The sequence below is a fragment of the Haliotis rubra genome, unplaced genomic scaffold, assembly GCF_003918875.1.
Source record: "Haliotis rubra isolate DU_JTF1 unplaced genomic scaffold, ASM391887v1 Scf97, whole genome shotgun sequence".
Lineage (NCBI taxonomy): Eukaryota > Metazoa > Mollusca > Gastropoda > Lepetellida > Haliotidae > Haliotis > Haliotis rubra.
The window spans coordinates 843224-867815 of NW_025767712.1; the positions used below are offsets into that span (position 1 = coordinate 843224).

General features: G+C 37.5%; 2 protein-coding genes across 2 annotated transcripts in view; one reads left to right on the top strand and one right to left on the bottom strand.

The window, feature by feature from the left end:
* The window catches only part of LOC124265260 (cyclin-dependent kinase 14-like), a 71006-nt gene extending 58214 nt beyond the window's left edge, over window positions 1–12792 (top strand). The window contains exon 18 of the mRNA XM_046700048.1: window positions 1494–12792. Coding sequence (XP_046556004.1) covers window positions 1494–1532 — 39 coding nt within the window. The 3' untranslated portion in view covers window positions 1533–12792. The remainder of the gene's footprint in view (window positions 1–1493) is intronic.
* Window positions 12793–17244: 4452 nt separating this feature from the next.
* Window positions 17245–24592, bottom strand: part of LOC124265280 (alpha-catulin-like) — a 39262-nt gene continuing 31914 nt past the window's right edge. Inside the window, exons 15-18 of the mRNA XM_046700069.1 lie at window positions 23932–24192; window positions 23334–23456; window positions 22862–22945; window positions 17245–22517 (exon numbers count right to left, since the gene is read on the bottom strand). Coding sequence (XP_046556025.1) covers window positions 22299–22517; window positions 22862–22945; window positions 23334–23456; window positions 23932–24192 — 687 coding nt within the window. The 3' untranslated portion in view covers window positions 17245–22298. The remainder of the gene's footprint in view (window positions 22518–22861; window positions 22946–23333; window positions 23457–23931; window positions 24193–24592) is intronic.

Consider the following 24592-nt stretch of genomic DNA (forward strand, 5'->3'; position numbering starts at 1 on the left):
ATGGATGTTTACTTGCGCTTTCCTACCTTGGGCTCAACGGGACAAAGGTGACATGGACTTTGTGCATGCTCATTGCGATAGCTCCAATCTGACCCAGGAGACCATGGTTTCCAGTATCCGTACTCATGGAAGAGTTATTAACGTTGCCCCTAAAACAACCTTATGTTTGTTTAAACAAATGTAAGGAGTCTTCATTAAACTGCCTGGAAGATAGTGTGGACAAGATGCAAGAATCTGGATTTTCTGGATCTGCATCAAATCCTAAGACCAGATATAAGTTAGGCATTTTTATAGCGCCTTAATCCATAAAAATGCTCAAAGGCTCTTAGCCTTATGCTCTTTTGAACATGAGGGTTTTCAGTTCAGATCTGAAACTTGTGATGTTGGTATTGTCACGTAAGTAGGCTGGAAGTTGGTTCAACAACACAACTCCTGCTTTGCAGAATGATCTATCTCCATGTGTGACAGTACGTGTGACTTGGACAGTAACTAAGAGAGTTGACATAGATTGTAATGTCCTCCTTGGCTAATAGGGAGTGATGAGCTCCTGGATGTATTCTGGAGCAAGGCCATTTAGTGCCTTGAAGACAAACATTAGCAGTTTGAATGCAATCCTCGCCCTGATAGGCAGCCAGTGTAGTTCCTTGAGTACAGGTGTTATATGCTCGTACTTCTTTGTGCAGGTAAATCACTCTCGCTGCTGAGTTTTGTGTTCGCTGAAGCTTGTCCAAAATGCTGCTTCTGCAGCCAAACAAAAGGCTGTTGCAGTAATCAAGGCTGGATGTTACAAAGGCATGAAGAAGGGATTTGACATCTTCCTGGTTCATGTATCGGGATATTTGGCCGACACGACAAAGTATTGAGCTCATAGTCAAAGTTAAATTGAATCAGAGCTTGAGATTTGTTTTGTTCTACGGTACCTTCCCAATCATCCTTCACTGTGTGAACAGAATACAAGTTGGAAAAAAGTGAAGTGTTTCTGACTTCTCACACTGAAGTAGCTGTAGGCTGAAGATCCTATTAAGGGTACAACTATTTATGTATAGCTGACAGTGAAGAGGACTTCAGTTGAAAATCTGAACCTTAGTTTTAGTGTGACTAGATCCCAAAATACAGGATTTGTGACAATGAAGCAACAGAGGTACTATTCTCAGAATCTTAAACAATGACAATTTTTTGTTCAATATCTGTACATCTATATTGTGCAAATGTTTGGTGATTTAGTTTAGTAGAGTCACACATACCACTATGGAGCGAATAAAATCATGTGCATGCTTTTTATATGTTCTTCATACCCTCAATGGATATTCCTGTACAGAATATTGGATTTGTAAGCACTTCTGTTACAAACCTGACTGGAAGAAAATTCTGAATACCACCTGTCCATGAATAGGGTTAGGTTATGAACAATCTATTCTAGCCTGGATTTCCCTTTTGAGTTAAAACTTGAACCCCATGTGAATCTTGTTTTTATGCACTATTTTATATTGCAGGCAAAGCAAGTAGATGTACACCCGAAGCAGTCAGCATGAGACTAGAGAAGATGAAGAGTAGCCTGTATAACCCTATGAGAGGACTTCCGAGTGTAATATAAACTGTGTGTTAACACGGTGTCAACACTGTGTTAACAGAGCGTGCTAAGCAGTGAGAGTGTGGAGAGCGAGAGAGAGAGAGTGTACAGATTTCACTGTGTTCATGTTGTCGCTGTTCGTAACAAGGCAGGAAACTCTTGTACATAGATTTTTTAGAACTCAGAGAACACATCTGCTGAAATCTCTCTTGTGAAATGGAGATGACTGGACCAGTAAGAATTCCTTTCCTTGACAATACATGAATTGAATTTCCGTTTAATACTGAAACAATACTGTTTGAAGAACCTAGGTATTGACTTTGACCTTCAGATGTTTTGACCTTGATCGTTATGATGTCATTGTTGGGAAGATTTAGACTCATTAAACTAAATGACATTATTGTGAACCATAAATACATCATATAGCACTATATCAAATTAATATCTGTTTGAAGTTCACGGTAATTAGTCAAGAGGTTTGAGGATTTGTCTTCTCCTTATGTAAATACAAGACTGCAGAACAATCCAGCCAAAAAACTGTTGTTGCTACATTCCCACCCTCGTCAGTGTCTAGGTGGTAGACAGTGTCTGTCTGTACGTACATGCATCTGTTTGTCTGGCCATCAGTAGTAGCTGCAAAAAATGGGAGGGGCGTTCTCTGTTGTAAGCAATTTGTGTTGAGACACTGACATACTGTGGGAAGACCCATCCGTCATGTTACCATGGATACAGACACATCTGATGACCAAGCAGATAAAACTATTCTGATACAAAGTGAAGGCTCAAGCGGATGTCATCAGTGAATTTTCATTTGTATTCTTTCCTGCTAAGGGACTCCTGAGGAAATCAGATATGTACTGAATAGTTTCTTTAAGAAAGTATCAATGTGTCAAAATGTCAAGATAATGCTTTTATGTGACTTTTTAGTTTGTTTTCACATTTGTCATGAAGTCTGACTCTGTTCTGCTACATTTTGTGTAGGTATTTATCAGAACCAACAACCCACCTTCCTTCACCGAAAGATTCCCACTTGCTGACTGGTCACAACTTTTATCAAGCAGTTCTGTTGGCTTAAATTGTTATTATGTGTACATAACCACTTGTATCAGTTCCTTTCATTGTCAGACTTCACAAGGATCAACCAAACCAAGTTCATGTCTCAGTAGGAAGTAACAGGGTGTCTCAATAATTGAAAAATCCTCATTCAGAACCAAAATAGTTCAATGTGTTGAAATGACCACTGAGAATATACAAAGGTGAGGCTCTACAATTAGTTGTGAGGATAACATCATCACAATACATCTTAGCTTTGTGTATGGATTGGGTCAGTGCAGCAGTTTGTCTTAGAATCTTAGCATTCCTGTAAATCTGGCATGTCAGATCTAGTGTCATTTTCACAAGGGAGTAAATATCTTGTTCAGGTTTTACAAATATTATTTTCACACAAGGAACCACGAAATGGATGAGATATGAATGAACCTCAAATCTTGAAAGAACAGGGAACAGTTTACAGATACCATATGTCAAACTGATTTTTATCATGACTAAATCACCTTTATGTAATTCAAAAATGTGTATGTTGGTATATGTGAAAAGACAGAAGTTCAGATTGATGTGAATGTTTATGAGTCAAAAGACCCTGTGAAACTGGTAGGCCAGGTCTCAGAACAATTGAACCAGGGGTCCAATACTGCTACAGAAATGTGGGGTCATTTGTTTTATCAGGTGCCAATACCCTGGTGACCCCGGCTATCTGAAGCACTGAATGATATTTCTAGTTTTTACGTGTTTCTCATCTCCACCCCTTCCTGTAAGTCCTTTATGTCTACACACTTTAACAAATATTCTCCATTCTGAAAAAAGGCAATTTATTTCTCGTTTTAAAAAACAAACAAATCATTGTTTTATGTTTCTGGATGAAAAGTTGTTCTGCCTTGCAACTTCGTGTTTTGAACTCTCAGTGCCAACATTCCCCAGGATAAACTCTGATAACAAAAGCGGGATATTGCTAAAAGCGGCATAAAACTAAACTCACTCACTCACTGAAGCTGTGTGTGGAGATGAGAAACACAAGATTATCGATGGGCCAATTTGTGGACAAATACTACAATGTGTAGGCGAGACAGTGTGGTATAGCAGTTCAACGATTCCTCATTAGTGATAGATTTGACCAACAGAACTTAGAAAGGTTGTCTAAGTTTTTTACAACACAAAGTGAATGCCTTTTACAATATGAAGTGCATTTTGTATTATTGCCCCTCGACTACACATGGAGAATGTTTTAAAGATTGTGCTATTTTGTATAAATGTTGATGAGTCTTATGACGAGGCTAATTTTTTATAACCCTTTTACAGCATAGTGATACAATCCTTTTAGATAGGCTATTTATATGTCCCGTGTATAGAACCCGTGTCTGTTGTGTAGACGCCACAAGTCTGAGGTAGAAAGTATATTATGGGCATACTACCAGCAAATGGATGGAATATAAGTGAAAATAACCAAAAACTTGTTTATGCAGTGTTAAGCAATACTCACTCACTGGCTTCATGATATTAGAATGAAACCTTAGTGAGTGTGTTATTATACAAGACTGACATTGTTTGTAGCATGGAGATTGTATTTTAGAGGGCCATCAGTTGTGTATCTATATGTGGAAGCTGTGTTTCATTTGATTGGAAATTAATCTTGTGTAAACTGTCTGAATTTGAAGTTGTCCTTAGGCCTATAATGTATTTTGTATTTCAGCCTAAATACTATTTTTTCTCCTACTTTGTATACAGTTGCAGCTCACGGTTTGTTTCCTGAATTATTGTTTGTTTGTGTATGAAAGGAACAAGCATTCTATTGTCGTTTCATGACCGAGTGAATCTTATTCATAATTAAATGTTCATGATGAAACAGTCTCATAACAGAAAAACACCAGAAGTAAAACCAGAATAAAATATGTTGAAAGTGAAACCTGAATTAAATGTCAGTATGTATGGTGAGATGGTGATTCTCCTATATTGTAATGATATTACTGAATCAAAAATGTGTGGATATGATTTTTATGATATAGAATTGTAAGCTATATACTTGCATTTTGGTAGAGACGAGAGGACCAGGATGTAGTGAGTGCAATTGAATGTCTTGACCCTGTCATCACCAGTGTAGCTGAAGTGATGCTTGTGTCAGAATCGGCTACATTGTTGTCGGAATCTCATCGTGTACATAACCATGCTCTGATTGTGTCTCAGTCCTAAGTCTTAACAAGCTAAAATCCTTTGGAGGATTTACACTGTGTCATCCTTAGTGATCCAGTGTATCATATCTTCATTCTGTTTTGATACATATTTGCTTCCATGGTTTTAGTTTTGAAATTACATCACAGATGGTAGGAGGCGATCGGGTGGTCAGACTCGCTGACTTGGTTGACTTATGTCATCGTGTTCCAATTGCATAGAACAATGCTAATGATGTTGATCACTGGATTGCCTGGTCCAAACTCGATTATTTACAGACCGCTGCCATATACCTGCAATATTGCTGCATGTTGCATTACACAATAAAACCAACCAACCAACATCACCAATGCCTCTCCTGAAATGTTGTTCATAGATCTACATTCAGAACTGCAGGCACAAGCAAAACCTTTTTTCAAAACAAGAATACTGTTATAAACATTTTTTTTTTAATTGCAACAGTTTAAGTATTTATAGTAGGGAGCAAGATCCTGTTGGCATGAGGCATGCCCAGTTGTATTGGTGACATCAGCCAACGGTGATGCTGATGGTACGTCCCCACTTGTTTTAGGTGGGATAGCCTTGGTTAAAGCATTAACTCGTCACTCTGAAGACCCGGGTTGGATTCCCCACATGGGTACAATGTGTGAAGCCCATTTCTGGTGTCCCCTGGTATGATATTGCTAAAAGTGGCATAAAACCGTACTCACTCACCAGAGTCTGTCATATTTTCTGCTGACCCTCCCCAGATGTCCTCAGCCTCCTCTCCCAACCCCCTCCCCCACCTCCACCCTCCTCCACCAGAATGTCACTGTGTCCAGGTCCAGGGTATTCATCTTAATGGAATGGAGAGAAGATTTCTTAGATTTAAATTGTTCAGCTGTTACTCTTTTCTCATTCAAGTTTTCATTAAGTGAAAAATACTTTTGGGATTCTTTATTCCTTTCAGTTTGTTTTTTAAATTGTTAATTGTTGGATTCAAACCTTATTTTAAGTTAAAAAGTTACAAATATATTTGACATGCAACCCAATACCTGTAAATGTGGTTTATGAATTTGCTATGTTCACTTACACCAGGTTTTTACTTTGACCAGGGTTTACATAACAAACTAAACTCCATAAGATATGGACACAATGTACTTCTCACTCCAAGGCTAGTTAGGAATAGTCTCACCCTTGTCCAGTTTATTACATCTGTTATGACACATACCCAGGATAATTTGCACCATACTTTCATTTGGAGCGTAACGTGATCGGGTGGTCAGGCTCGCTGACTTGGTTGACACGTCATCGGTTCACAATTGCGTAGATCGATGCTCATGCTGTTGATCACTGGATTGTCTGGTCCAGACTCGATTATTTACAGACCGCCGCCATATAGCTGGAATATTGCTGAGTCCGGCGTAAAACCCAATTCACTCACTCACTCATTTGGAGCGAGATTTGAAAGGCACAATAGGCCTGGGGTATTTACTGTAGTCAAATGTTGATATGATACCTTGATAACGGAGGATGTGTCTCACTGACTGTTCATGTTAAATGTTATAGTGTTTGTTTGCAAGAGTGCCTATTTCTTTGAAAGGTCATACCACCGTTAAACCTTTTGTTGCATATTGTTCAGTGTTCTAACTAACCATTTTGTACACATTTTCTGTCTTTTTGCTTCTAAGTGGATATTAAAGTAGAATTTTGTCTTGCTCTGTTATGATTTTAAGAGAAAGGTTATGAAGGAACTAAATGTTCCTCAGTGATAGTTGACTATTTCAGCTATGCTCATCACAGAAATGTGTGTTGAATGTTCTAGAAATACAGCACATTTCATGTATTTTTAAATATTTAAGGGGTGCAAAAACCAAAACCAGAGCCATTCATGTGATTCCATCAAAGGCAGGTTAAATTGCTGGTTTTTGTTGATGTGTTATTCTGGTAATCAGGTTCCTGATAATCAGACTCTTATTCAGTATCCAAATGGTATTTTCCCTCTGGGAGAAATATTATTTTGTCACTTTGGTGACAGTGTTAGTTTTTTAGTCAACTTGCCTTGAATATGGTCTCATATCCTGCATATGTTCACATACCAAAGTTTTATTTTCTGCAATGAAATTTTAATATTTATTTTTATTTTGTCCGAACTGCATGTTTGTTTTGTGTAGCATCAGATTTGTGCAGCTTTTTTTTGTGAAAGAATATACTTGTTACTGTATTAGTGATAAGTCTTTCTGTATCTTGCTGCTTCCCATCTCTTGCCTGCCCTACATTTTTATTGAGAAATGGAAAAAATAACAAAACTTGTTATCTCAGTTTTGCCCTGATATTACACAGACAATTACTCTGACCATTACATATTTATTAATAAACAGGTCAGCTTTATCTTTCTTCAGCAATATTTTAAAAAATAAATAGATTAATTTGTTTTCAAAGCAATGCAGCTGCAATTACATCATAAATGATAAAACCTTTCATAAAAAAGTTACGCATTATGTGTAAAACAATTTTTCAATGTTCTTTTTTTGTTTTTGTTCTGATGTTCTGCTTGTTGAGGCTGAATCTACATCTTAAGTCAAATTTAGGATTATCAGCAATGCTGAAATGTTTCATAAAATAAGTTACATGCTGAGTGTAAAACTATTTTTGAAGGTGTTTCTTTTTGTTGTTGCCAGTTTCCTGCTGGTTGAGTCTGAAGATGAGAAACACATTTAACTATATGGATGGCCCAACGCTTTTAATACTGTGAAATATGAAACTACAGAACACATCTTGAAGATTTAATGAACATTCCTAATTGGCAGTTGGTAACACATAGTCATGACAATGTTGATGCATTGGATTATTTTTGCAATAATGTGTATATCGGAATAGTGACGCGTGCCACTTGCATTATGCTAATTTCTTTGTATATTGAGCATGTTTACAACAGGGCACTCTAATTGTCGATATGTGCATGTACTCGGTTTGAGACTGACATAGCTTGTCTTTTTCTTTGGGATTTGGATAAAAGTGCTTTGATGTCATACTTATACCCTGAAATCAGTCACATAATTGGTTGAAACCAAAACAGACAATCATGTCTATTAGCTCAACATTCTGTATGTCTTAAGTGATACTGAACATTTGTGTGTGGATGTAGTTTTACTGATCTTCCTTGGGTGTGAAACTTCAATGTGTCATGTTGTAACTGACTTTATTAACAGCCTGAAGTCTTGGCATCAAGTTCCACCTGGCCATCACAACGACCTTGTTTCCTCTCCACTTCTAGTCTAGTTCCAGACCCTAGAGAATATATTACAAGGGAGTCCAGCTCATGTCTAGATTGCAACAACCCTCAAATTAAGAACTGTTCTGGGGTTCTTTATGTATTTATTTATATATTTTTGTAGATATATATTTTCGAATAGGAGAACTATTTCTGGGACTAAATGTGAGTCTACTCCACATCCAACTACAGTTTCTATTGCTCCTCTTCTACCCAGCCCTTCTTTGCTACACCCAGCCCTTCACCCAGTTAGGCACCAAGCTCTTCTTATTCATTTCCTGGTCAAGAAATGCCTGATGAATACGACCAGCAAAGATATTCGATACCTTCTTTGAGTGGCATTTCTAGAAGTTGGAGAGTCAGATCAGGACAAACTTTAAGGATGAACAACTGCTTCATTCAGGTGATGCGATGTTTCGATCCAGATGTTTCGATACAGGCACCTGCTTGCCAACGATACAAGGTTGTGTATCGATACGTCACATCACCTGAATATAGAAGTTGTTCATCCAAAATGTTTGGCCATATCTATTCCATACCTCTTGGATCCATGTTCTTACACCTTCTCATAATATTGTCTGTGGAGAAGTAGCCACATGGTCAAGCCAATAACATAGATTCGGGTATCATCTGTGACAGCCACCATCTGTGGCCCTAGCTGTGACAACATACACATTACTCCTTGACTAACCTAGTAGATGTATGTACAGCGTGCCCATGACTTAGCTGCCCTTGGTGAACATGTCCTGCTATCTGTACTCTATAACCTGTAGCTCATGATCTCCTGCAGTGCCCAGCCTGCAACCTCCTTGTCTCACATTTCCATGGAAACCTGCACCATTCCCTAGCCACCAGATATACGAATTTCCATGATGTCTGTTCCATGTCTATTTGTCCTTAATCCGGTGGTGCTACTAGTCCCATTCATCAGTATGAAAGTTTTGGAATTCAAGACAAACTTAAACATTGAAATGTAGTTAATATTCCTGTCAAATACTTCTAGCAGTATCGCCATTGTGCAAAATTCTTCTGCAATATCATGTTTCTCACACAGTTAGAGACATGTGACTCAGAAGTGTTTCCAAATATGCACTGAGTTACCTTTGTTTCTGAAGAAAACCAAATTTATCAGTATATTGCAACCAAATCTTTAACCATCTCTACAACTTTACATGATGTGATTGTCAGTGGCAACTGTAGAATAGGTTGACGAATTTGTCCAAATGTTTGGGGAGTGATGGTTAGCGGTATCAGTTAAGCCGAGTTGATGTAGTATATGGACTGAAATCTGTGGAGTATGCCAAGTGTTGTTTTGCCATGTGTGTTTGCTGCTGTGAGAGTCCTCTGTATAGTGTGCTTGTGTAGTAACTTATAGATGCATTCCAGTGCCAATCCTCTGCATCAGCATCCTACTGAAGCTTGTCTTGTCTTGCTCAAACTGGTTTGTGCCACAGCATCAGTAATGGTTTAAAAAAGTTTACATGTTCCTTAGTGTCAAGTTAAACTTGACTTTCTACATCCAAGGAATAAGGAACATAAAAAATAATATTTTATGGACAGTTATTAAGAATGAAATGAAACAGATTTAGTTGACACTTTTGGAAAGTTACATTACATGCATTTAGTATATATTGTCATGAAAATATCTGGGGTTGCAGTGTTAAACAATATTAACTGAAATAGCTCAAATTATGAGCAAATAAGGTATATTTGTTAAGTTTTACTTTTCTATTTGGGGCGGTGGGGAAGCCTAGTGGTTAAAGCGTTTGCTTGTCGTGCCGAAGACCTGGGTTCAATTCCCTATATGGGTACAATGTGTGAAGCCCATTTCTGGTGTCTCCCCTGTCATGATATTGCTGGAATATTGCTAAAAGCGGCTTAAACCAAACTCACTCACTGACTACTTTCTATTGACTTTGAGAAGCAAGATAAGCTTGTTAATGCTGATGGTGTTATAGGGAAACAAAGGATGCACATACATATATATCTGTGCTTGGCATTTATGTTCATTTGAATGTGATTCTGTTTGTTCTCTAGTCTTAAAGATATACACTTCTTGCAAGCTGCTAAAATCACTCTGCGCTGATCAATAATTAATCACTAATAAATAGAGTGAAACAATTATATCCAGATCAAGTGTTTCCAGTGTCTGCCTTGTAGGCATCGTGGGACCAATGTCATGGTGATCTTGTCAAGGCAGATCAAATCTACAGTTTAAAACATACATTTAAATTGTTTTGTTCCTGCAGTGCCCATGTATTGCTTTAAGTGTATATTTTTGCTGTATTTTATTTGAAATCTTTTGTTGTTGTATTATGTGTATTTAACCATGCACGCAAACTGGTTTTGCTGCTAGCTTCTCTAGCTGTGATGATCTTGCTCACATTGTTGACGATGTTTTATTGGTAGTGACTTAGAACTATGCATAGCTCCAGTCTGGGACTGGGAGATAGCTGATACATCCCTCAAACTAAGTCAGCCAACGGTCTTGTGCTCCCTTATAGGGTTTGAGAACTTATGTTATTTTCTACATTAGTGGTGCACAATTTAATGGCAATTCATTGAACTCCACGTAAAGAGTATTCCCGGTAGGCTATATACACATTTAAACAAAACAAATTTTTAGGTTGAATGAGAGGCTAACCAGGAATCAATGTTTCCGTTGACAGTTATATTTCTTGTTTTATTGAAGACATCACTGCACCATATAACAGGATCATTTCACTGTGTTCACCTGTACCAGTTTCTTTATAAGTGTTTTCAAATTTATTTAAGGTACTTCTTTAGAACACAACTGGTATGTTTTCAACATACCCGAGGTAGATGACATAGTGAACTCAACGGGTGGTAGTGAAAGACTGTCACAGAATCAAACTATTGATGTTCCATGTGTTATTTCCTAAATCAAACTATGTCTCAAGTTGTCTTTAATATTTGACTTATTTTAGGGGATGGTTTTCTATTCACAATGCTTTTGTTGTTTTGAAAAAATGTATGCTGTAGAGCAAATAGAAGTGGCCACAAATGTTTTCATTTGTCGTATGTTTGTATGTTCATATTTCTTCCACAATGAAGTATTTTTATGATACTTGCCAGCTGTTGTACTTACAATACAAATGTATAAATAAACCAAACTTGAACATGTTGACTGTGGTGGGACTAATGCTGTAATGTTTTAGTTTGTAAATGTTCACTCTTGTGTCAAATCATTTTGATGAGGTGATTTTGTTTCATTTAAAATGCTGCTGTCACCTTTCTCCCCAGTCACGAACATTTACATCATTCATCACAGAAAATAGTTTTGTTGAAATATTTCTTTCTTTGTGAACATAAAACTTGCTTTAATGATTTTAGTTTTATCTTTTTATCAGTTGTAGGAGTTTTGGGCTTGTTTTTCTATGATTACAATGTAATACTATATCAGAATATTTTCTATTATTTTAACTTCTTAAATCTTCAGTCTGGGGGTTCTGCCTCTCATTATCAAACAACCAGAGTTGTCACCCCTATATTATTAACATTTCCTCAGCCAAAGGATTATTTTCTGTGATGTTTGCTGGTCACACGTTAGTTTGGGTTCTGTTTCTCAGTATCTCATTTTGTCACAATACAGATCTTGATGGTCTTGACTAGCATTATTACCAGATCTCGGGCAATCTTGTAAAAACAAACATGCGTAAAGCATCTTCAATTTGATGTCTGTTTGGTACATTAAAATTTGAATGAAACAGCACTCTGGTGTGTTTATTTTCTTGAAGTGACTTTGTTGAATTAGCATGCATGTATTCACTTTTTGTTCAGTGTACGCAAATGGATACTTGTTGAGTCTTGTGGGGAATAGCATATTTATGTGAGACTGTAATATAGATTTTCCATCAGTATCAGCCATTGTAAGTGGATCAATTTCATGAAGAAAACCAGCAATAGGTTACTTGTGCGTGTGGCAGTGATCTTGTTTACTCTCGTTGGGTTCCGTTGTTTTGGATGCTCAGCTGGATGAACTGTTTCCAAAACATTTACAACTTTCATAGAAAGATCCAATTTGGTCATATGCATAAATTTTAACAGCAACACAAAATATTTTTGAAATGGTGCTGTTTTGATACATTGTGTGAGAAATATATGAAACAGATTTTCTTTTGATTCCAGTTACCCATCATCTGCATATCAAGCATAGGGCATTTGTTTGTGATTTGTCTTGCAGTACCTCTGTAAATAAACCCTGCTATCACAATAGCTCCATATTCATTCAGTTATATCAGACTGATGTTATTTCATCATGGCATTAGGCTGATGTAAGTTGAGGTAAGATTTACCTGCTCTCACTAGAGTTTAATGTATATCCAGTTATTTGTGCAATCTTAAAGCTACAAGCATAGAGTACTTGCTGACGTAGACATAAGGCAGTCATAATGTGAAGATATACTTGTGACATGAGGCTTAGGTGTTTATAAATCTTACCTGGTGACTAAAGATGCACATTACAGAATATAACCTGGATGGTGAGCCATATGTTGAGGATTACATTGTCTTTGTACACACAAGAATCTCTCTGAAACAAGATAGAATGGGTAATATTGTGGCCTGAAACTAACATTCCTTGGGAAAGGAGAGTATATTTGCAGAATCCCTAATTCATAGTCATGAAGAGATGGAGTTGACTTGCAGTCTGGAGTAGGATCTTGTGTCAGATTCATGTCTGTTCGTTGTATACAACAGACAGAATAAAATGCTTGTGGCAAAGTGTTGTCAGGCTAATGTTGTTTGTTACTTTCTAAAAGTGTTTTTTACAGAAGCCGGTTTGGACCATTATAATATACATGTCATCAAAGTGTATCCACGAAAGTCAAGATACTATCGCCCAGACCTGCAAATTTTCCTTTGTTCTCCACAGTTCAATAACTCCAATACACCACCATGAGTCAGGAAGCATGTCTCGGTGTCATCTGTGGAAGGAGCCAAGCACACACAACTACAAAGCATATGGCATACGTGAAGGTTTTGTTTGAAAAAGTAAGCCCATGCTCTGCACGCTGCTACACGTGTCCTGCACCTGCGCTGCCCACACTACCTGTCTTGTGAGGAACACATGGTTCATACTGACAATCTCATTCTTCACAGCGATCCTTCGTAGCCTAGCGGATAAAACCGCCAAGCTAGTAAGCAAAGAGTTGTAGGTTCGAAACCAGGCATTGGCGCTATATATCGGATGTTTTCAATAATGTGATCTTCTCATACACACATTAGGTCCTTTAATTTGTATAAGTGACCGTTTTGATGGAGAAAATATAAACCTTGGGTGTCCATCCACCATTTACCAACACTAGCATTTAAACTGACGAATTTTGAATCTCAAGTGTATGATGAAGGCCTTGAGTCTACTAAAACATGTAAATTGGTTTTGTTCGTTTTTAAATCACAAAATCCAGATTATGAAATCCCTGATAAGATTTGAAAGAACCATGTACCCTGCAGCTTGTCTCTACTCACTCAGGAGGGTAGACTTTTTCCACATTTGCTTGTGCACTTTTTGTGATTCTCAATACTGTTTTTGTCAGTTGAGTAAGTATAGTTTTATGCCACTTTTAGCGATATTCCAGCAATGTGGGGACACCACAAATGGGCTTCGCACATTGTAAATGTGGGGAATCAAACTCCATATTTGGCATGACGAGTGAACGCTTTAACCCCTATCTTACTGCATAGCCCCTTGTCAGTTAAATCTACTGTATGATGCTATCCATTGTTCAGTAAAGTTTCCCTGGAGATTTTTCTTGATTTTTGCTCTCAAGTTGTTCATGGATTACCTACAGGAAGCTCCAAATTATGGATCATCTTTCTCTGTGCAAGAATAGTGTAAGCCCATGTGAAATGCTTTCAGATTCATTCACTCATAAATAGATAATCCCTAAATCCTTGTAGCTTGTTGATTATTCCTGAAGTATGAACAGATGACACGAAAACAGTATTTTCATACATGTTTTATTTGCTTTGACCATGAAATGAGCCAACAAAGGGAAGGCTGTGCTGCCATCTGGTGACAGCAGAGAATCACACATATCGTACAACACAACAGCCGCACTCAAAACACACTGATGCTGTCGGGGCAAACTTCCTACAGGAGACATTTGCTGACTTGTTTAAATACTGATGACAGAAAGCTGAAGTAGCTTACTGAACTTAACATAGAAAAAATACCAAATAAGGCATTATTCTAAAAAAGATGGTTCATAAAAACGATCAGACAAAAGTAGTCCTCTTTCTGACATGCTGACCAAATAAAAAAGACTGGATAAAAGAGCTAAAATCAACTTGCTTAAGAACCTCTGAACAGACTAAAGAAACATTTCAAAATGTTCCATTATATTCTAAGAAAATAGAATTTACAAATTCAGAAAAAACATAAGATTGATTGATGTAACAAAAATGAGAAAAAAATAACAAAATTATATGACTTCTCCGCGGTTGTGTTGTCTTCCACAGCAGTTGAACCAAGCTGGTCTCCTGTACGAACCTGACCTTCCTGAACTAACACGCTCAACTAACGTGGAAGAAGAATCCTTCCAGCATACTACACAGTAAGAGAGAAAACAAAATAGCACCATAGTGTCAATGTACACTTTGTACAACCACCAGAAACCTACCCACATACATGGAACCAAAGGACAGAAATAAAGGTAGAAATGAACAATAAAATATGTCAGTATATGTAAACAAAGGAACGTACCTGGGATGAAGACAACTTCATAGTCTGTAATGTTTTCAACATACCTGAGGTAGATGACATAGTGAACTCAATACTTTGATATTAACAACCATAGAACAAAAAGGATTAGAAAACATTACTGAACTTTGATTGGTTTTTCGTTTGAATATCACTGACACTGGTTTCAAGTTAAAACATATTTTAAATTCCAGTGTAGTCACACGTTTTTCCAACATTTTGTATTCTATGGTTATGACTTGTTACCAATAACTGGATTTCTGATTCAGGAAACTGATGAGAAATAAATGACAGAAAGGATTTGTATACTTTTGTAATAATACAATGTACAAAAATAAAATAAAATTTGTGATTACAGAGTAAATGCAAAATCTATGTAACACTGCTCTCACAAGGCCACAAGTATGAATGGAAGAGTGTAATCATCACGGATACACACACTTACTTTTACTGACATTTATCTTATTAAGTAATTACATAATTATCATCTGAAAATGTAAAGTGAACAGTTAGGACACAAGATTTCATACTTAATGGAATATACCAGGTACACATTAAAATGTACAAATACAGAAATTACAAAAGCTTGAGTAACAAGCAATAAATCTTGTAGTATCGGATTCAGCATGATTATTGATTTTTCATGACTGTTTTCAGCAAAAGGGTTCTGTAGACAGAAGATCATAAGAGGAAGAGCTCATAATATTGTAATAACAAAGCATCCTGGTAATGACAGTTGCAAACTGCCTTGTGATAGCACACTGCTTTGAATAAGTTATCTCCCCTTGGTTTACAGTTTTATACATCTGGACCTACTATTTTCAACATAATTGTAACATGGAGTAACTTCAATGATATATCCACAAATAAATTCATAATCATAAAAATGTGACATATTCACAAAAATTTACAATTTGTGTAAATTTCATGACGAAGGGGAGACAACAATGTTCCAGCTGCTAACAGATGCACAGCTAGAAGCCTTGCTCCAGAATGCACACATGCATGTATCTCCTCCAATCAAGCCAGCTCTTCTATACTCTAACACAATTCGGAATGCTGGGGAAGGTCGGTTAAAGCTTTCACAAGCATTAGATTATCAAAATACCAAGGAACAAATTCATGACTTGACTTCAAGAATAATGCAACACCCCAAGATAACAAGATGTCAGTGATGATGGAACATGAACAAAGATCTCTGATTCAATGACTGAATATACAACAGAGCTGCTGATGATTAAAAAAAAAATCAATAAATTTGACTGACAACCTTGAGGTTATAAATTTAAAAGCATTTTCACTCTTTGGGTAAATTCCACAATATGCTACAATGTTTGAGAAAAAGTCCTCCCTTATAGAATGAATGCAACATGAATGTGTACTTGTATATATTTGTAGTTTCACATAAACAATTTTTTCAAGTGAAACCTAAATGAACTGATGTAGATCAACAAGAGCCTTAATGAAATTCTAACATTCCCACATGTGGTTTTATTGTGAGGGATTGCTGTCCTTGCTACAACCTGATAAGACAACAAGCACCCAATGACCGTCACATAACTACATGTATTAGAGTCATGACAGCCATCATGTTACAGATCAAGCGTGTGCACCACAACAGTCACATGACAATATGCCATAGAATCAGCATCATAGTGACTGTCACATGACAACATCACAGTGTCAGCAGGTGCACCATGACTGTCACATGACAGTGTCAGCAGGTGCACCATGACTGTCACATGGCAACATCATAGTGTCAGCAGGTGCACCATGACTGTCACATGGCAACATCATAGTGTCAGCAGGTGCACCATGACTGTCACATGGCAACATCATAGTGTCAGCAGGTGCACCATGACTGTCACATGGCAACATCATAGTGTCAGCAGGTGCACCATGACTGTCACATGGCAACATCATAGTGTCAGCAGGTGCACCATGACTGTCACATGACAACATCATAGTGTCAGCAGGTGCACCATGACTGTCACATGGCAACATCATAGTGTCAACAGGTGCACCATGACTGTCACATGACAGTGTGTCAGCAGGTGCACCATGACTGTCACATGACATAGTGTCAGCAGGTGCACCATGACTGTCACATGGCAACATCATAGTGTCAGCAGGTGCACCATGACTGTCACATGACAGTGTCAGCAGGTGCACCATGACTGTCACATGGCAACATCATAGTGTCAGCAGGTGCACCATGACTGTCACATGACAGTGTCAGCAGGTGCACCATGACTGTCACATGGCAACATCATAGTGTCAGCAGGTGCACCATGACTGTGTCATCACATGACATGGCAGTGTCAGGAAGGTGCACCATGACTGTCACATGACATGACAGTGTCAGTCAAGTGCAACATCATGACTGTCACATGGCAACATCATAGTGTCAGCAGGTGCACCATGACTGTCACATGACAACATCATAGTGTCAGCAGGTGCACCATGACTGTCACATAGCAACATCATAGTGTCAACAGGTGCCATGACTGTCGCATGACATGGTGTCAGCAGGTGCACCATGACTGTCACATGACATAGTGTCAGGAAGTGCACCATGACTGTCACATGACATAGTGTCAGGAAGTGCACCATGACTGTCACATGACAACATATCATAGTGTCAGAAGGTGCATGTTGACTGTCACATGTCTTCTATTACATTGATGTCATGGACTCAACAGGTGCACCAAGACTGTCACATGGCAATATGTCACTGATTCAGCAGGTGCACCATGACTGTCACATGGCATAGTGTCAGCAGGTGCTCCATGACTGTCACATGACATGACATAGTGTCAGCAGGTGCACCAGACTGTCACATGTCTAAATGTCACTGATTCAGCAGCTGCACCATGACGGTCCTGTGTACATGTCACAGATTTAGTAAATGCAACATGACAGTCACATGACTACTGTACATATATCAAGTCAGCAGGTGACCATGACTATCAGATGGGCATGGTTTCAAATATACATCTTATGCAAACAATTATTGTACACCATGTTGGGTGCCAAGACCTTCAGTCCATCTGTTCATCCATACATCGCTGTCATACGTGACTATGAACAATGTTACACAGTTGGGTACATGTGCTGCCTATACTACAGTACACAGCTACAAATAATGGCAATCCAATAGCATTGACTAGACTATAAAAGCAGGGTACAGAGTTGTCGTAAGATGTCTCCGGCTCATATTACTCACAGTAACCTTATCCAGATATGACTGTACCTACTGTTGTGAAGAAAACATAAACTATCAAAATATCTTTCTCCCACATTTACACGTTTCAAGAACAAAATAATTAATCATGACAGATTTCATGTAACAGTATTTTCTTCCCTGTTAGAAAATAAACCTTTCAAATCTACACATGACCACCAAATGAAAAAAATAATTACTTAAAAAAGGAAATTTCTGCTATTCATCGAAACAACTGTTAATTCATGAATGACTCTGAACAAGATTTCTCTTGTCTGAATCCTCCATGTACACAACCTGACACCTTGCTACAACTCTAGTAATAGTCAGAGACCCAATCTACAATGCAATCAGACATTTCTCCATAGAGAGTTGCTGAACTTGATTCCTTGTCAAAGGGACCTGTACACTTCCTTCTTCAAGCTACAGGTGCATGATGGGAAAAAGTGTCTACATGATTACATCTTGTATTAAATACTGAAATAATATTGTACAAAAGATATAGCAAATATTGTCATAGGTGAGTAAATCATATTCAGATTAAACTGGATATATAATATGTAATGATAAATCGGATTTTCTTAATGCAAGAAAGAATTGTACAAAATTCTGGGCCAACCTGAGGTGAACTACATTGCATTAAACAAGGAAACATTAACCATATCTCCACAGAATTCTTACACAGCACATTTTCACCAATGCACATGACCAAGTACATTCTCAATGACTTGTTTCACACAACACTGAAGGAAATACTATGTACAAAGTGAAATGAATGTCTCTTAGACAATGTTGTTTTGACAGGTAAAACATTTCTGAGGTTTTTCATCATGCATGTGGAAGCAACACTATCAACATGGCCACTATGACGACTTGATGATGTGACAAATGAATTTCTACTCTAACCTAGTGACTGATTAGCTGTTGATACATTCACGTTAACACAAACAATTTTTCAATCAAACCTCTAAAAATTCATCCACTTTGGACTGTTTACTTTCCAAGCATAAAATGATAGGTTTGAATCTAAGCAACAATGCAGTCAATACCTACTGCACCTCCCAATCATGATAAAAGTTTAAATTCCTCTACAACCACCTGCGATAAGAACAACACCTACCACTATTTACTTCCCCACAAAAAAACAACCAGGTAACTTCAATTGTCATAATTCTTTCCAACTACAAGCAATATACAATGGTGAATAAAAATGCCATTTTCTTAAGACAATTCTATTATTTTCAGAAGTAAAATGCTAACTGGAAATAAAAGTGACATTCAGTTTGAATTCATAATTCATTAAGTTCTACTGAAAGGTTCATTTATGCCATCAATGTGTATCACAGACTTAAAACAGTCCTGCAAGGGATGAGAACTCAGTTCCTTGATAAGACAGTAGGAAAATAGGGGGTACCTCGCAAAAATCACGCGGTATTAAAATCTCAGAATAAGACAATCACTGCTGCGCTAAACCACATGACAACACTTGAACACTGATGAACACAGGATGAAGGACTGTATGCATGTATGTACATATATGGAGTGTCTCTGGCCATCGTATCTCACAAGATACATCCAGACCACGGTGGTTTACCTCTCTCCACATACAAAATCACCAGAAAATGGGTAATCTCCAAGTTGGCACAAATTGCTCATTGCATCAAGTTTAACTGCCTGCTAAACATTGATAAATTAACTTCGTCTTTGATCAACACTATGAACCTACGAGGCAAACAGACTAAAAAACGCTATTTAAAACAATCAGGATCATATCCTTAAGGCAACCAATTACTGGTACTCTACAAATTTGACATACATAATGCGAAATTCTTTCATGAATGTGAAATACATTCATGAAAATGTATCGAAAGATAAAATGACATTTGTGTGGTAAGGGATAAAAACATAACGCAAAGCAGTTAACCATAGCAACAGTTACTACAAGTTTAATTTGTTGGAATCGGCTAAATTCAAACCAATTTGTTTATAGATATCACTGCAATGTTATAGTTCTGTTTATAACCAAGTCCACGCAGTGGGTGTTAGTCCTCCTGCTTGCGATTACTGGCTCAGATTAAGTTTACAACACTTAACAACATTAATACAAACATGCCGACTGGAATATTTTCTCATGCAAAAATGCTTTTCAACATGTCGCATTATCTTATATTAGTTCAGCATTTTGGTTATCACAGAAATGCAGTGACTATTTGAAGCAAGAACATGGAATTCAGGAAGATTTGTGAATATTTACAAGTCAAGAATATCGCTGTAAAAATAAATACTCCACAATATCTGCTCTTATAAGTTTCCTTGCATTGTTAATATTGATATTTTGAGATTGATATGGATTGTTTTATAACAGAAAACATTTGATGTAGTTTCATGTATAGTTTGAGAAGTAGCATCTGTAATGTAAAATTAACAAGCGCTCAATCACAAAAGGGCAGTAAAAATTACAACGGAGCTGCTGAATAGAGAAAAAAATTAATGCATACATAATGATCTCTCCACTTGTTTGAATCACCATTACAAGCAGGGAAATATTTATTACTCTCCCGTGGAAGATACTGCAGTGTAATATTTTTACGTCAATATTACACTAGTGTAATACCGCTAGACGTATGACATCATAATGTTTACAGTTATGACATCACAATGCTAATACCTCTGTCACAATGGTATTAGACCTTGCTTGACTCATGGAAATCTGAAAGTCATCACACTGTTAGTAGGCAGTTTCTATCAATTTATGTTGGAGAGTAATAAACAGAATACTAAACTCGCTTTTGTGAAATACCATTTTTATTCAACTCGTGAAAGATTTAGTATCAAACTCGCTTTCACTCATTTGATACCAAATCATTAACTCGTTTAATAAAAATGGTACTACACGGAAGATCGTTTAGTATCCTCTATATATCACCAGCGAGGAAAGAAACACCTCCATATCCATGTGTAAACCATTCTTATAATGTTATATTTTACCAATTCTAAAAATTGTCAAATAAAATAACAAACTGTGTAAAAGTCAAATTAATTCAGATCCATGAAATACAATTGCAATATTTGTACCATTTGTACAATTTCTAATCATCAAAGGAGATTAGAAGTTGTACAACAAAACATGAGTGGCTTTTCTTAATACTCTGTATGTGTATATACACCAAAATGAAAAATAATATTGATAGACTGTAATCTCCGATTTCATAAAGCTAGATGTCAGCTGTACAGATGGATAGTTACCATGGCAACAAGAAACAAACAGCAGTAAACTGTGACCATCAAACTGGATGTGAACAAACGATCTTTACAAAAAAGCTTTACATGAAAATGCATGTTACATCTTGAAACAATACTGAATTTTTACAATCAGTCACCTTATTATGAAACACACATGGCAAAATGGAACTTCTTTAATCTGAACTTTGTCCCTGGTAACTTCCCTGACAAGAGCAGTTTTGAAAGATGCATTTCCCGATAATCCATGTTCATCATTAGAGAAAAACAGGTCAACCCAGTTAGTTTGATGATGTCAAAACTGTCTAGATGGACTTCACTGTATTTAATGCAAAATAAGCACAAGTTTAATTAATGAGGTCCCACAATAATTCTTTATACAAAAATTCATATTATGAGAATGTCTACATATATTAAATGAGGGATGAAAATTTAAAGCTCAAATAAATAATGTCTTCAACTCTTGTACCAGCAGTAAAATAATGCTTATACATGCTTTCATGAAAATGACAGCCATCAATCACCATTTTGTTTTGATATAATCTTGGTTGTAAATGCAACACTATGCTGTCCTAACTCACTATATCCTAACGTAGAATTCTAAATTTTGTAAAACATAGAGGATAAGGGTGTACAGTATCACACGTCAGTAGTAATATCAAGCAGGTTAGAACAAATTGGATGTTTTTATTAAATAACCTTGGGCTGATTGTATTCACTGTCAAATGTTACATGAACATTTCTTACAGTAAATGTATAAGCACTGAGAAATGCCCCAATATTGATTGCGTAGGTCATCAGCAGAAAATATATAATGGAGCATAATTTCATTTTTTTAAACATCACAAATGGCAGCAAACTTAAATATCAACTGATGCATTGCGAGTCACCAATCAAGCAGTATTTCCATTAATTATGGAACCTCTGTCTTGTAAGAGCTGTAAAATTGCAAGAATATTACACAGATCTCATTGTTTTTAGTCCATGTTTTCTATAACTTTCGTTTGTCTGTCATGGACTACAGCAGCGCCACGGAGTAGATTCACTACCCACTAAGGTCCTCCTGTCATGACTTTTCAGTACTAAGGGACCTAGACAAGGAAGAGGTGCGGTACAAGCTTTCTGAGTGCGGGCTGATTGATGATGACCTGAACATAGCTCCACCCTCTGAGTGTGGACTCAGGCCTCCGCCATCTGTGTCACTCCCTGCACTTGACCTTGACCCTTCATACTGACAGCGCCACCTGTAACTCCCACCGGGTGATACACGATAGTCAATGTTGAACTGCAATGAAATAGTTACGATATCAAAATATGAACGGTGAAAGGGATTTTATTACACTTCATGATGACACACTAATAAGTCCTGTAAAATTACTGGCAAGATGTGTTACCTGGATCAATTACCTGGATCAATTACCTATTGTTTGAACTGACTTAAATTAATCGGTAATCCCAACTCAATGAGGGAAACTAGCATGTAGATGTGCTATCAGTCAAAAGTGATGTGACTCTCACTGTAAACATCCGATTTGAGAACAGATACTTAACTCAGTGATATACTCTTATAAGATTTCCTTACAGAACAAAAGTAGTTTCAATCCAAAGCTTCCTGAACTTCCTACTTACCTTTGTGGCACAAATAAAGCATGTTGTGACGACCTTGGCAATGACATTCATAAGATTCTTTGTTTCCTGGATAGTACTGTCCACCTGGGGAACACAGTAGTTCAGACATTCAGTTTCCAAGCATGTGCATGAATGTGTGAATCGTACGTTTCAGACACCATGGAGTCCTTAAAGAATGCTAGTGAAATCAAGCCTCATTCTTGCTAATCATCTTTGATGCTAGGGCAAACAAAGTGCTGTAGAACTTGGACAAACGGTAATCACTTAGTCCTTTAATATTCAGAAGGTTAATCAATGGTTCATGTCCCATTTAGGTTAAAGCTTAGGTTCAAGTGCTATGTGAACCGATCATGCATGTTATACAATGTTTGGAATTTAAGGGGGGTTCGGTGGTCTATTCATCATACCCTATCAGTCCCAGGCCTAATATTTAAAACTCTTGAACATATTCATTCCTATCTCCACTGCTCACCTTGTTGAAGGTTGGTGTCTTTCCAAAGGTTGGCGCTTTGAGTCTGATGGCAAGCTGCTGACAGAAGACTGGCACCCGGTCCAGGTACATCAGTAACTCCTCCTTGTGATGGCATGGGGGCACCTGCAACACACGGGGCACACACTCGGTCACCACTGGCTCCTCCCATGACGAACCACAACCTACCATACCACCACCAAAATTTGTCTGGACGGATGGTGGTGGTATATCCAGGTTTAACTGTACTTACCATTATACAGGTACTACAGTGTATGAGTGAGTGAGTCTTTTTTCACACTGCCTTAAACACCATGTCATAGCATGTGTGTTTAACGTTGAATCAAACCCTTCAGTCATGCAGGAAACCCTCTGTATGGTTATGATGAACCAAGCAACAAATCAGGAAAAACTTAAGATCGTTGATTTATGACATGCCCAAGGATGCAAATCTGTATATCAAAACACTTTAACAACTTGACTTCCCATGCTGACTGCAGAACTTCAAATATTTACAGTTAATATTATGTCAAGATAACTCCTCTCAAGATACACTACACTACACGAATACATTACACTATAGATTGTTTCTGCTGCTTACCCTCTGAGCAAAGCCCATGACAGTCTTGTACAGCTTATTGCCCTCCTCAGCAAAGTAGTCAGCCTGCACAAACAGGTCCTGTGTCGTCTTGAGTGGCCCCTCTCCCCGTGTGAAGAGGTACATGGCAAAGGCCATGCTAGACATGTTCTTGGCACGCTTGACGATGTCATTGTCTGGCTCCTCCCACTTGTCTGTTTCTGCGTCCATCTCCGAGGTGATCAGCTTCATCTCCAGACCAAGCTTGGCAATCTTAGCTTGCTCCTACAACCACATCAACATATCTTACACATCTAGCATTGCATTCTTAGAACTTGAATGTAAAACTGGAGCAAGAACACATGCCACTTTGTATGGTTTCATGAGTGTAGTCTTGATCATGATTTCAAATTGTACCTGTCCTAGCCACTTAAGATAGGGCAAACTGTAGTACTTTCAGACAAGTACCTAAAGCTATACAATGCACACTGTAAACAAGGTCCTCTGGAAGAGGTAAGACCTGAGGCATTTTTTTACACAATTTTCCAAGCAAAGGCACATTCAAAATTTCTAAGTCTTACAATTGCAAATACTATCACATTTTCAACATATTCAAAAGAGATCACAGTTGTTTTTTAGCCTTGCAAGTGAAACAAAGATTTTAAACCTTGCAGAGCATACTCTC